A 14,891-nucleotide genomic window follows, 5' to 3' on the forward strand; every position below is an offset into this window, starting at 1 on the left:
AAAAAAAAGCCACAGAAAAAACATGAAACAAAAGAAGTCACGGTGACAAGCAAGAAGCAGACTCTGGCAAGTGCCATGCTGCACAATTTCTGCACCTGCAAGATAACTGCTGTTGACTTCACGCAATAATAATTTCTCCCCACAGCCACAGTGACTGTAGTTTTCCTGGTAACTGAAGGACTTTTCAAATTACAATTTATTTAAAAGGTAACCCCCATGATGTTACAGCTACAGTCTCAATAAACCTTTCAATAATTACTGAACATTTTGTGCAATCACTTTGGACAAAGAGACCTCTAGAATACATTTGAGTAGAAAATACATTTGCTAGCTTTCTGCAGTAATCCTACCTCCAGTTCTTTAAATTTTATTTATTTATTTATTTATTTTATATATATATATATATATATATATATATATATATATATATATATATATATATATATATATAAATTTAATTTTTATTATATATATATATATATATAAATTTAATTTTTATATATATATATATATATATATATAAATTTTATTTTTATATATATATATATATATATATATATATATATATATATATATATATATATATATATATATATATATATATTTATTTTTATAATCCAGCGCAAACGTAAATCACTTTGCCCTTTTGTTTGCATCAAAAGCAGGCCCATGATTTGTAACATCACCAGACTTTCAATTTGTCTAATATATATAATATATAATACACACACACGTAATTTAGTTGTTGCCAATTATTTTTATTATTTTCTCCCAATTTGGAATGACCGATTATTTTTAGGCTCAGCTCACCGCTACCAACCCTGCGCTGACTCGGGAGGGCAAAGATGAACACATGCTGTCCTCCGAAGCGTGTGCCGTCAGCTGGCCGCTTTTTTTTTTTTTCACACTGCGGACTCACCATGCAGCCACCCAAGAGCTACAGTGTCGGAAGACAACGCAGCTCTCGGGCATCTTACAGGTAAGCCCGCAGGTGCCCGGCCAGACTACAGGGGTCGCTGGTGCGTGGTGAGCCGAGGACACCCTGGCCGACCTAAATATTTTAAACATAGATAAACAAAATCAAAAGGCAATGCAAACAAAAATACAGATAAAAGACTCGGGACTAGTTTTCAGTATGAAATGTGATACTGTCAAAATGAAAATATTACAAAGTTAGTATCGGGTATGACCTCCCTGAGCATTAACACAATCCTGGCAGAATTGATGCATAGACCTGATCAGCCTCTAGACTGCTATGGCATGTTCCGCCGTTCTTCCTGTGCAGCTGCAGCCAGCTGGCGGTTGGCTGGTTGCAGTTGTCTCCTGAGGACGGCACTGGCGATTTGGTCCTACAGATGTTTTATTGGACTCAGGTCAGGAGAAAAAGCTGGCCACGGCAAGACCTCGACATTGTTTTCTTGAAGTCGTGCAATCGTAATCCTGGCACTGTGTGGTCTTGCGTTGTCCTGCTGCAAAATCAACACTTCCGGATTGGCTTGCAGGAACAGAAAAACTGTTGCCTCAAGGACTTCATCAATGTATCGCTGAGCAGTAAGGTTGCCCTCAATCTGTACCAAAGGCTTTCTTGTGTTAAAGGAGATTCCGCACCAAGGCATTATTTCTACCGCCCCACTGGTTGGCTTGAACAACGCAACAGTCAGCATAACCCTCACCATCACGTCTCCACACACGTCGTCTTCCGTCAGGTCTGTCAAGGGCAAAACAGCATTCAATCGGTGAATAAAACACTCCACCACTCTCCCTACCACCACCTCCGCAGAAGACAGTGATCGTCTCTCAGCTGTCAACATGTTACCCCTGAACAGCCTCCGAGCATGCAAATCATTTTCATGCAGACGACGAGCTACAGTCATTCTGCTGATGCGCAACTTATTTCTTCCTGGAATTTCTCGTGCTGTAGCCACAGCAGTCTGAAAACAATTACGCAGGTGGATCAGTCAGATGCGACGGTCCTGGGCCGGTATGGTGACCCTCTGCCTTCCAGGACGTGGCCGGTCCTTCACAGAGCCGGTTTCCTGGTTTCCTGGACTAGTCTGCCGATTCTTGAAGCAGAACATCTCATTCTCTGGGGAACTTCTCTCACAGACAGGCTGCCTTCAAATCATGACGATAGCAACCAGGCAATCTTCATTACTCAAGCAGGGCAATGTCGTATCTTTCGCTGTTCTTGCGTTAATTAAAATCTTTTTGAATGGCCCTTCAAACAAGGTTTTCAACGTTTCCATTTATTGTAATTAATTCAAAAGAATGAAGCCTCTGTGCTGGTCTCAATCGCTCCGTAAACAGAGCTGACATAACCCGCAATGTTAGCGACCAAGCGTTTAAAAATTCCAATCATGTATTTTGATAATGAAAAGATACAGAAAAGGTATTTTTAAATGCTTGGTCACTTTTTTTTTTTTTAAACTGCCCAAATACTTTCGTCCGCAACTCTGTGTGTGTGTGTGTGTGTGTGTATAAAAAATATATATAAAATCTATCTCACACACACAATTTTTTTTTTTTGTATTTTTTTTTTTTTAAATCAACAGTCCGTATTAAATCACTGCATTTCTTTAACCACAGCGTCACCATTTAATTAGATTTTTATCCCTTCCACAAATTCAATACTCTACTAGACTAAAAAACTAATCTAAAATCCTGCTATTAAATCTAATCCAGGTACCAGGTTTTATGAACTTTGATCCTACCAGAGATGAATTTGATCTCATTTCTCAGCCTCCAATGCATAAATTCTCCTCTGGAGATGTTCTCACAATAAGAAATCATATGGATGGATTTATTGCAACTACGTTGATTAAAAAAATGACCATTGTGTATATAACTGTCAATATTCTAAGAATTCAATAACTTGTATTTGCCCATTTTGAGTTGGTTCAGGGCTTTGGAACATCCAGTATTGACAGGGGAACCATTTTCAAATGAATTCCACAGGAACACTTAGGAAAGGAAAAGTCATTCAAGGCCATGATATATTTTGTTAATTTATCCAAGTAGGCTTTACCTAAATGGGTAGAAAATGTTTTTACACTATTCCAGCATGTCATCAGTATGCACACTGTGACAAACACATGAACCATGCAATTACACCAAACCCATGTGAATTGACCACTACTTTACTTATCCTAGTACTGTAAAAGTATTAAAACGAATATAAAATTTTGCCCCCACCCCACTCAAACTTGATCGAGTCCAAAAGTGGAATGAAAGCCCAAAGAGAAATACTATAAATATTGATTAATGTGATACGTTGTAACAATTGTAAGTCGTCCTGTATAAGTGCGTCTGCTAATAAATAAATAATAATACATTTCTATGTGGCCAGACAAAGAGAGAGGAGGAGGAGACATCAATATTTAGAAGTCATCTGCCTTTTCTGAGCCTGTGTGACACACAATGTATGCAGCAATTTCGCCTCAACAGACAATCAATCACTGACATCTGCCAACTGTTTCAGGCTGACCTGGAAGGAGACGTGGAGAGAACACTGTTTGCCTGTAGCACTAAGGTATGCGCACCAACACAGCATAGACACCTCTACATAAATCCTAAGGGGACCAATTCAGTCCACATGCAAGTAGTGTGTGATCTGTAATGCCAACAACTACATCACAAATGTGTATGCAAACTACCATTGCTCCACTCATGACTTGTTTATCCTTCTAATTCGCAGGTGGCAGTTGCATTTCAGTGGGATGACAGTCTGAGAGGCTGGTTGACAGGGGACAACGGGTATCCACTGAAGCGGTGGCTACTGACACTGCTGCTCAACCCCACGACCCCTGCCGAACAGAGGTATAACCGTACCTTTAAATGTGCTCGTACTTCAATTGAGCGAACATTCGGAATCCTCAAAATGTGATTCCGATGTTTGGATGTCTCTGGGGGAACACTACAGTGCACTCCTCAGAAGGACAGCAATATCATCCTGGCTTGTTGTGTTTAACATAACATAGCTCTCCGTAATGGATGTTGAAGTTACAGAGGAAAGATTACAGGGTTTGAGGAAAGGAGATACTGAACTTGAAGCCCCAGTGTTGGAGGATGCAGATGCTGCAAGTGCCAGGATGGTCAGACAAAGCCTTACAGACAGGAGTTCCATAACTGGTCTGCAGGTATGCATGCGGACCATTAAATAAATGCGCTCACTCAGCAAGTGAAACAGAAAAAAATATTTACGTAACTTAATTTTGCTTATAGATTACTTTTTTCATTATTTCGTAAGTATTAACTCTCCCCTCCAGGCTGCTAAAAAATAAAAATATGTGTAGTCTTGCTTGAGGGGCTTGGTCAGCCTCCTCACTTGGGCTGCTGGACATTTTAATTTTTTTGTGCTTCCTTCTTTTTTTTGGTTTTAAAATACCCTCCGTTCGCTATCGCAGACGCACAGTACCCTTAAAGAGAATGTTGAATCCTTATTGGTTATAACCTTCCTCCCTCCCCTACCCTCCCGCCCACCTACCCACCCCACTGTGCTTTGATTGGCTGGGCACATGATTCGCTATTTGATGTGCGTTAGCCCACGCACGAGACTCGACTTCTAAAATCACGTTTAGTTCGCTAATCACAGCAGCTGGCGCACATATTTGCTAAATAGGGCCCTAGGTCTTCACATAACAAAGCTATATAAAAAAAAAATACACATTCAATTTATTTATTTATTTAATATTATATCTAAATAATAATATATAATATATCTATATCTATATCTAGATATAGATATATATTTATTATTAATATTATTATTTTATATAAAATCAAAAAGCTTAAATCCCCCACCCACCCAGCGCACACTTTGTAAGCTTTCAGAAAATGCCAATCATTTTGGAAGGCCCCTTAATAGATGAAGGATTCTTAACTGACAGAATATGCACAGTAGTTTCAACTGAATTGCATTTATCAAACCAGCATTCCAATTTTAAAATGTATCATCATAATTCAAGGCATGCAAGCATTTTTCAGGACCAACATAAACTAATCAATCAAGCATGTCTCAAGAACTTAGAGAAGTACAGTGCCCTTCAGTCTTGAATATAAATTAAAACACGCAAAGCAAATTTATCTACAAAAGGGCCAGGACTCTGCTTTCATTATTTCTCCAAACAATGGTTTAATTAAACTTGCACATACCATTCCCTGAATATATATATGAGAGGTTGGCACGGGTAGAAAAACCGGAACCGGATACCCGCCGTGTAATACCTGGGTACCCGGATCTTTTTCGGGTAATGATTAACAGTGGGCTGTGGACATAAATAAATTACATTTCCAGAGTACATTACGAGTGAGCTATGAATTTTTTTTTTTTTTTTAATGTGTTATACTGTCAGCTAAAAATAAAAATTGTTTATTTTTTATGGTCAACCTTTAGGAATTTAGAGGCACACATGGGCCTAAATTCAAATTTACGTTCACACAAGCACATTTTTAGTCACAATGTAGAGCCCTGTTGTTAGGTTGTTTTGTTTCCGATGTAGTTCCTGAGAATAGTCGCCGCAGTTACTATTACTGAGGTGTGCTTGCCACTCACTGTCTGTAAAACACTGATATCCTGTCAGTTAAGAAAAGGCTTAATGCTGAAGCTTGTTTTAACCTTGTCTTTATTACGCCAGCCGGAGACCTGTGCTTACAACTGTATCATATTCTACATTTTCTTTAAATTCTCAAATTAATAAATCCAAACCAAGACAGTAAAGAGAGACCCGGGAAGCATCGGGTAATTTAAAACTCTGGTTTTAGGGAACCTGTGCCGACCTCTAATAAATATCTACATCTATCTGTTTTCTACTTGATAAATTATCAATGTCAAAGAATTTTGTGTCTCAATCATAGGTGCCTAACTTTGTTAAAAAGTGTGTGGGGGGGGGGGGTCAAACTGAAGGACTAACTGCCAAGCTTAGAGAAGCAAAGAAAATCAAGTATCATAGTGTTCTTTTGAAGGCAAGTATTCCCTAAATAAGGCAGTTTAAAATACTTGCCATGTCGAAAGCATTGATGTACTTAAAAAAAGGCTTAAGTAAATGCAAATACTTTGTTTTAATCAGCAAAAAAAAAAGAAAACACACCACAGTTCAACAGGATATATTTAACAGTATACACTTGGCTGCAGGAAGACCAGTCATGAGTGGCTTCCTGTTTGATACCACTGAAATAGTGTTCTTCCTCTAAGAAATTGTGTTTTTGCTTGTTTAATATGGTCCATTGAGTTAGAGGGCAAAGTCTGCCCGTAATAAAATAACTTAAAACAACAATTTAACTGCTGCTAAAACAACCAAGTCATTTCTTGCTAGTTTTAAAATATTTATATTTTTTACTTCAAATATTGGGGAGTTTTGCACTTGTTTCGGAACGGCCACATTATTTTTTCTTTCTCTCCTGAATCTATATATGAATGGAGCAATATTACTGAACTGTTCGCGTCTCGCTTTGTGGTTGTTGAAATATGCAGAGTCTGTGCTCCAGTCGAGCTGACAGTCTGTGATTGGCTCTCGGCAGTTGCAGGCACAGGACAATGCAAAGTATTCATTGGCTGGTTTTGGCGATAATAAAATTAATTTGGACAAATTGTGTCTTTGTTTAGTATTTACTGTCCAATAGATGTGAACTATGCTTAAAAATACAGCATAGTTCCAGCGGGCATCTACCGTCTATTAGAGCCCGCTACAACTGGAAGATGATTGGCCGACAGTACTGAATCATTTTCTAATGTAATTAATAGAATAAAAACAAACTAAATAAACAACTAGCCTGTATTGAATTAATATTTTTTTTAGTCTCCACAAACTGCCACAGTCAATCATATTCTGTTATTAAATGTGGTCTTCATCAAAGAACGTCTGTGTTAGTCTCGTCACTATCACAGAAGACTTTTGTCAGTGTCTTAGTCGTATCTAGATAACTGACTGTTCATTTTTGTCATACCTACTGTTTTTTGTCCTCTCGTTGTCTGTTGACTAAATAAAAATGTATTGTTGACTAATATTTGTCAATATTTTCTTTAACGAAATTAACATTGTTATAGCCTTGGGCTGGGAGTAAATTAAAATTCATAGACACGCAAAAAAAGAGTAACAATTGTACTAAATTTAAAGGCGGTAGGTAAATAGTTAAATGGGGTAGAAATCCTCAATGTATTGTAATAAAAATGCATTCGAATGCAGTAGTCTTGATTGATTGTACTCTTACAAACCCTACAACATATAGATAGCTAGATCTACTTATCTATCTAAAATGACATGTACAATTATACTTTCCTAAACAATAAATACCATTATTTATTTATTGCTGAAATGTCATGGTTTCATTTTAAGCTGTTACATATTAATGCAATTTTATTTGTCAAAACTGAAACAAGTGCTGAATAGTAACTGATACAAAAGCAACATTTGGGAGAGAAAAGCTTCTATATTCCTCATCTTGAATAAAAAAAAGTCACCATTAAGTCTTAAATATATTATTGTATGTCATGTAATAATAAAAATAAAAGAAAAAAACACAAGACTTCATTTTACCTTCTTTCCCTTTGAATCTTTCCTGATCATATCTGTTGTAAGCAGCTGGCACCGGTTGTTTGTTCCTTAAGGAAGGATCCTAAAAAACAAAATGCAATTACATTAAAAAAAACAAAAAAAACACAACTTAATCTTCTATTCAAATAGAGTAGCTACCAAGGTTATCTTACTTCTTATTAGCACCAACTGTAGTACCACTGGCACCCTTTTTCAACTATGGGGGCTGCTACTGAAAAGACTACTAGATGCTGATTTTATTTTTTTCTTATAGTTGTTTCAGAAATTCCCACTAAGGATGCATCTCCAATTTGTGCCATTGTGCTCCCCTTTAAGTAAATAAATAGTTTACAAAAATCACTTTTGTAGAGGGGACAGAAATTACAGCTGCACACCCTCTAGTAAAATGGACAACATTACTGTTTTTCAGAAGCAAAGCCACCCATCCACCTAGGACATTCTTGCTGGAACAGTTAATAAACATGGTAACTAATAATCATCTAAGAAGACACAAGATATAAAACAGGCAAGATATTAAATATAACAAAAAAGGTACATGACCTCCATATTTAGGCTGCTACAATTGTTTTTGGCTTGATTTGCAAATGTTCACATTTGACCTGCAAGTTTCCTGCATCTTTCCTCCATTCAGAAGCAGACAAAAAAATGTGCATACGCTCAAAAACTGGCACCTCTACCGAGACAAGATTAATGGGCCCAGGGTTTCAAGCCATAGCATGGCCTAGCATTCAAAGATAAGTATGGCATCATACTCAATAAAATTAGCCTCTATGAGCCTTATTAAAATCAGCAGAGAAGTAGACTTCTCTTGGACTTGACACTTTGTAGCTCCAATGACCTGTATGCAGAAGTTCTCCTTCCTCCTTGAAACAGGTTTCCTTGAAGGCCCGTTACATTGTTAAACAGTATGAAAACTTGGCTGAAAAGAACATCAATTCATGAAGCCTTGAGGAGGTAGATTTAGTCAATTTAAGGGGATGTGTAAAAGCAAACATTAAAAATGCACACACTTTAGAGAATGTCTCGCAGATGATATTGAATTGCCAAGACCAAGGCTCGAAGGCACTACTGAATAAGACCATTTTGCTACCTACTTTCCAGGCAGGTAGCAAATCCTCACTACTGCCTTAAAGTTAACTTCTAGCCCTGGCTAAGACATTTAGTTGAGGTAGACTGCCTTTCTACTTTCTACATTTCTTTCTTTGTTAAAATTGAAGTGTCTGAAGGGAACAACACTCCAAAATTAAATTTGAAAGTTGGGTCTAAATTTAGCAAGTATAAATTTTGGCAGGGGTGGATAACCTACAGAGAAAAGGCATCACTGCCAAGTAACTATACAAAAAACAATTCTAAACCACTAGGTAGGGATCCAACAGTTTGGATTGTCCCAAACTGAATGATACCGACAAAGAATAAAACCAAATCAAAACCGAAACCTTAAAGTTTATTCAGATGTCTAGGGTTGTTTTCTTTTTTAGGTTTGTTGATGAAAGGTGCTGGTGCTAGTACCGGCAGGAATACGCAAACACTCAGCCTGCATACCCCAACTTAATTTATTTAAAAATACTGACCCAAGAAATGAAAAGCTGAAGTTGGAGGTTTGAGTTGAGAAAAAAAAAAAAAAAAGAAAAAAATAAGAAAAAGGTGTTGAGTCTGTTGTATTACTCATGTCCCAAACCATTGTAAAACTAAGCAGTGAACTGGGGGTGCTTAATAGTAATTTCAGGAAGACCATGCTTACCAAGCACCTGGATTCAAATGGGCGTTGTAGCCTTGGTGCAAATATCTGAAAGATGCTTTAAATTAGAAGCTTCTGGTAGCAGGTCAGTTTATCTTTATTGAGGTAGCTTAATTTACTGTACAGTGTTTGCTCCAGGACTTACAGACTGAGGGTCAATGTGGCCCCCTCTCAAAATTTTAGGGGGACATTTTCTTCAGTGAGGGGGGTCATTGGGTTTGATTCAGAACCAACCACCATTTCTTATTTTTGTTTGTTTTTAAATATGCCAGCAGAGTTTACTGACCTTTTTTCTGAATAAAAAATAAAACTGTAAAGCTGTAGATACAACCAAGGTGCCTCTACAATACTCACTGTCACTTTTGGGGACAATATTGGGAAATGTGTCAAAGTGATGCTGGTGTATCACTGAGTAGAGGATATTAATTGTACCAAATCACATTAGAACAGGGGTTTTCAATCTTTTCAAGCTGTGTACTCCTTTCCAAAAAACGTAGTCCACCGAGACAGTCATAAAATGAAAACAGAAAAAAGGTCTGTACTATAACATGATACAACAAAACGCACAAGCCTTGGAGTGTGTGATGGATACAATTATAAATGTTACAGTATTATAAAAGAAAAAAATATATATTGTATTTACTTTTAGCTAAAAATAGTCCCTCAGACAGGTTTCTAGTTTTTGGAAACATGCTCATTTTATTGTAAATATTAATTAATTAATCAACGAAGCCTCCGTGCTAGCCTCAAATCACTAAAAACTAGCATAGGACTATTCCATGATAGCAAATGGTAATCATGTATTTTTATTGATAATAAAATTACAGAAAAGGCGGCAAAGAAAAGTTCACTGTCCACGCATCTCTACAGCTGACCTCATTACGAAAACATATTATTGGCATTTTTAAATTCTTGCCGATTAAAACGCACAGTACTGATGCCAACTTAAAAAACAATAATAAAACGCTTACCTAGTATGTGATGGATGTCCCTGCTTGTTATCACACAACTCACTGATGATGGCAGGGAAATTGGAGAGAGCTTCAGTCGCAAGACATTTTTGGCGTTTTTAATCTCTAACGGTATTTCGTCTTGATCGCCCTTTGCTAGTAATGTTCTAGTAATGAGCCAACAATTCATATTTTTTCACTGGATTGAAAGCTAAAAACTCTTAACTCTCACACCAGACGTAATGCATGGCAATACTAGACCGCATGGCAATACCTTGGTTTCTGATTGGCCATACATTCTGTATTTTGAAATGTAGTACTTAAGTTACAATAAACTTTAATCGGGTCATTGAAAAAAATAAATATCGATTTACAGGCACGAACGCACACAGGAAATAAAATGAGTTAAAGACTAGGCTTTTAGTTTTTTAAAATGTGTACTTTATCCCAGACAGACCAACTGTTTATGACATTTAAACAACAGGGCTTATTTAAAACCGTACATATTTAATATGTAAATTAGTCGAGTGTGCACCGAACGCTCTGTCACAGCTCGTCAGTCTGGTGTTAGCGACTAAACGTTGATTACATGATAAAAGTCTGCAACAGATTGGCAAGTGGTACTAAATAAAATGCGTTGTCTGACATTTCAGAATTTTTCTCGCGTACCCCCAGGGGTACGTGTACCCCAGTTTGAAAACTGCTAGAAGAAACCACATTACTATACAGTTTAATAGTAGTAGTATTTAAATCCCATTGTCCTGACTGGTAAATTCTTACCTTCCAGCTTCCCCTTTATTTTGACAATTTCTATATAAAAAATTGCATTTTTTTTGTTTACATTTTTCATTCTTAGCCCCCAAGTAAATATTTTGGACAGTTTTCAAAGCAATTGTTGCTTTATTTTAACAACACACGTTGGTGTTGTTGATATGATAAACATGTATATAATTTAATTTTTTTCAAGGTTAAACGATGGCCCGTGTTACACAGAACACTAAAAATAAAATGTCAAATATACAATACATTTCGTTGGTTTTGTGGATTTGCTATATTTTTTAACTTATTTTAATACTGCACATAATGATATGGTTTTGAAAAATGCTACTTACCAAAACCGTGACTGCACGTGAACTGTATTACATAATTCTCAGTGCAAGATGTATATACAGTGCTGTATAAAATCACATACACTGTGTGTGTATGTGTGTGTGTCTAATATATATATATATATATATATATATAGACATTTCACATACTTTATAAAGTTAACCTTAGCTACTTTTTTTTTTTTTTTTTTTTTTTTTTAGTCAATGATGCGGTTTTCGTTTCGCAAATCTACTGCACACAGTATTTTTAAGCACAAATATAATAGCCTACATTTCAAAAGTCACTGACGAAGCTTATTACTTATTCTTCCAGAAGTAATGGTCGGGTTTAACAGGGATACTATTTGCGCCGGGCCATGTTATTAACAAGCCTGATGTCGTCCAGGCTTTACTGTGAAACTGACTAACCAGGGAGGGTGTGAGCGTATTCTACTGGACTGGAGAATAAAAACACGGGAGTTTAATTATGAAAACGCAAGTGTAAACAAACAAGTAAAAAAGATTAGCCTGTCGTCACACATGTCATGGTAATACAAAATGCATTAATTTACTGCGTATTGGTATTGCGTCTGGTCTGGGAAGGGGGACACACGGGCGTGTTAAGAGAATTTCAGCAGGACATTTTTTATTTCAGGGGGGCACTGGCACAATGGCGCGGCCTAGCGCGAACACTGCTGTATATGTATTGACATGTATGGTTTAACTCATGGACAGAATGGTATGAAGGCCACAATTGGTCTATAACTAGACCAAGATCATCTAAACTTTAGACAGAAAGGGTACTGACAGAAAGGATATTTTCTAAACGTTTTCACCACAATTGAATACCAGGTTTTTCTAGTTAAAAAAATAATAAAAAAATAAATAAACTCTGATATGACAGATTTATGTACAGGCACCTCCACAATATCACCTATGCACTCCCATTAGGACATAATTACTTGCAAGTCTCAGGTAGCGACATGCATGATCTTATTAATTAGAAAGGATTAGGCCTTGAAACAAGTGCACTTCTAATTTAAATGCTTGATCTGTACTTTGTAGTGCTGGGACAAATATCCGAACAAATATTTTTTTGACATATATTCGGATACAAAAAATCAGGTGTTCGTATTTGCTACAAATGATTTCAGGAATAATAAAAAAAAAAAACCTTTAACTCGAACTGCTATTTGGAATCCTTTGTTTTGTTGTTAATTCAATGGGGAAAAGTAAGGCCTACACAACATTTACTCCAGGGATATTTTTCTATTTTAACATGTTACATTTTATAAGGTCTTGCTGTAAAATAAAGGCACACACACACAGGGGCCACGGCCACACCCCCTGCTCCTGCTGCTATGCTGTCTCTGCCTGCGTTCAGAGCAATATAATGGCTTTTATTACTTTTTGAAAAACGAACAAATATTAAAATTATGAGCGAATATCCGAACATTAAAATCCTGTGTTCGTACCAGCACTAGTATTTTGACACATTATCAAATTAATATGTAATCCACAACTGGGACTGTGCAATGCATCACCATGTAAATGTACACCTGTCTACCCTCAGTGGTAGAAAACTGGAAGCTGTATTTAAAATGAATGTTCTCACCGCCTGTGTTGCATTCTGTGTTGGTCTCTGTTCAGGGGCACGTCCCTCTTCTCTGGCTTTCACAGACTGGAGAATTGCAAAGATGTTCTTGGCAAAGTTCTGCAATTAAAAGAAAATGAGTAATTGCTTCAGAATCTAATATATTCCTGACATGCAGTATGCAAGGAAAATTAAACATCATCAGAGTTTGCATAACTCATTGCTGTATAACGGAGGGAAATAAAGGGAAGTTACCTGTCTGAGATTCTGAGAATGAAGACAGATTGAAAATGGTCAACATTCACAGCATTATCATTTTAGAAAAGAATACTGTGTTCTTCAAATCAGAGCTTGACCTTTACCTTTCAGACGCTGTTGTATCTGTAGTACCCATCGCTCAAAAGAAAATACAAAATGAATTACAGAACAAAGTGCTTCAGCCATGACTTCAGTTTAGGCTCTATGATGTAACAGGTAAGGCAACCTTCCAATATCTGGTAAACTCTAGGCTTACTGTACATTAGTTGTATGTTCAAGTTGCCACTAGCAGTGGCCAATTATTCAGGGGTGACAAAAATATATAAGTTGTTCACATTCCTGCTAGGAAATAATAAAAACAAGATTTGTTTTTTGTTATTCTTAAAGTATTTCTAATTCCAATATCAGAAAGAGGTTTTAAAAACAATACTCTGTAAAAACAAATACTGTACACTGCCTTTTGTGAAAAAAAAAAAAAAGTTTACAATACATAAGGTTGTGATTTATGTGCATGGGAGGGACTATTCTATTCTATTTCTATGGTAACCAGCACCTGAGTGGCTGATATGAAGGTTGCTGCCAGTGTTCTCTTCGCTAGAGAAGTGTATGTAACATAAGGAAGGGATCACGAAGAACAGATGGGGTAGTGAAACAGAGGCACAAAATTAATCACACAGTCCCTGAAAATGCTTGCAAAATGTGTTTGAATGATTCGGTCTTGAAAATTAAGAAGCGTTACTACTAAAAAATAACATTTGTAACAGAAGATACGAATTATTTATCTTATTGGAATCAAGACTTCAAATGAACTCTGAAATTCAAACTTACATGTCAAGAACAAAATTGAGTGTATATTTTGCAACTGTTGGCTTTGGCAGAAGGAAGCAATATCCAATCATTCGTGCTCGACTTAGTAGTCACAGATAGCAATTACGAAAAAAAATGAATAAAAAAAAATGTAAGATTGTCTATGCTGAGAAATTAAAGCTTTTATTCCTTTGTGGTTTTTTTTTTTGGGGGGGGGGGGGGGGGGTTGTGTTTTTTTTTTTTTTTTAATGGAATCCTATTAAAACAGCTTATTGTCTATACCATTCAATATTCTATTCTATATTACCTACTACTCACATTTGATTAAAGTACTAAACAGATAGATTCAATAAAACTACAAGCCGAGAAATCAATTTAAATATGCAGAACTGAACTACTTACAAAAGCAGATACAAAAGTGTTGGCCATAATGATTAAGCGTTTTGCAGAACAAAGACAGATAGTATCTGGAGTCTCCCTACCACAGAACAATTCTGCCATCTAGTGAAAGAGATCGAACATTACCTGAAAAAGGTAAAAAGAAAATTGCTACCATCAGGCAAAAATCCCAACAAAACTTTTTTTGAAGACACCAACACTTTCTTTTAACACTACCAGTGCAGTGGCGTCATAGGTTGCATTACAATAATAAAATGTAGTACTTCATAAGCTAACTAGTGCAATATCACATGTATAAAACAATTAAATATGTTGTTTATACTGTCGCAGCATCAGCCCATGACAGAAATATCGGATGTCATGTTTATACCACGAATGCAGACATCAATAAAAACACACTGTATCCTCTATATGTACGTCTGGTATACAGTCACGTGGGATGCTGCTTTTTAATCCATGCCTACTACAGCACTTTAGTGCCGGCATAGCTCTTCACATAGGTAGTTA

The 14,891-nt window shown here is 36.6% G+C and overlaps 1 protein-coding gene across 1 annotated transcript in view; it reads right to left on the bottom strand.

The window, feature by feature from the left end:
• LOC117408151 (parafibromin) overlaps nt 1-14,891 on the bottom strand; it is a 90,780-nt gene that overhangs the window by 65,197 nt on the left and 10,692 nt on the right. Inside the window, exons 8-9 of the mRNA XM_034013160.3 lie at nt 12,942-13,040; nt 7,533-7,611 (exon numbers count right to left, since the gene is read on the bottom strand). Of these exons, the coding sequence (XP_033869051.1) occupies nt 7,533-7,611; nt 12,942-13,040 (178 nt within the window). The remainder of the gene's footprint in view (nt 1-7,532; nt 7,612-12,941; nt 13,041-14,891) is intronic.

Source organism: Acipenser ruthenus, chromosome 10 (genome assembly GCF_902713425.1).
Source record: "Acipenser ruthenus chromosome 10, fAciRut3.2 maternal haplotype, whole genome shotgun sequence".
NCBI classification, from domain to species: Eukaryota; Metazoa; Chordata; class Actinopteri; order Acipenseriformes; family Acipenseridae; genus Acipenser; species Acipenser ruthenus.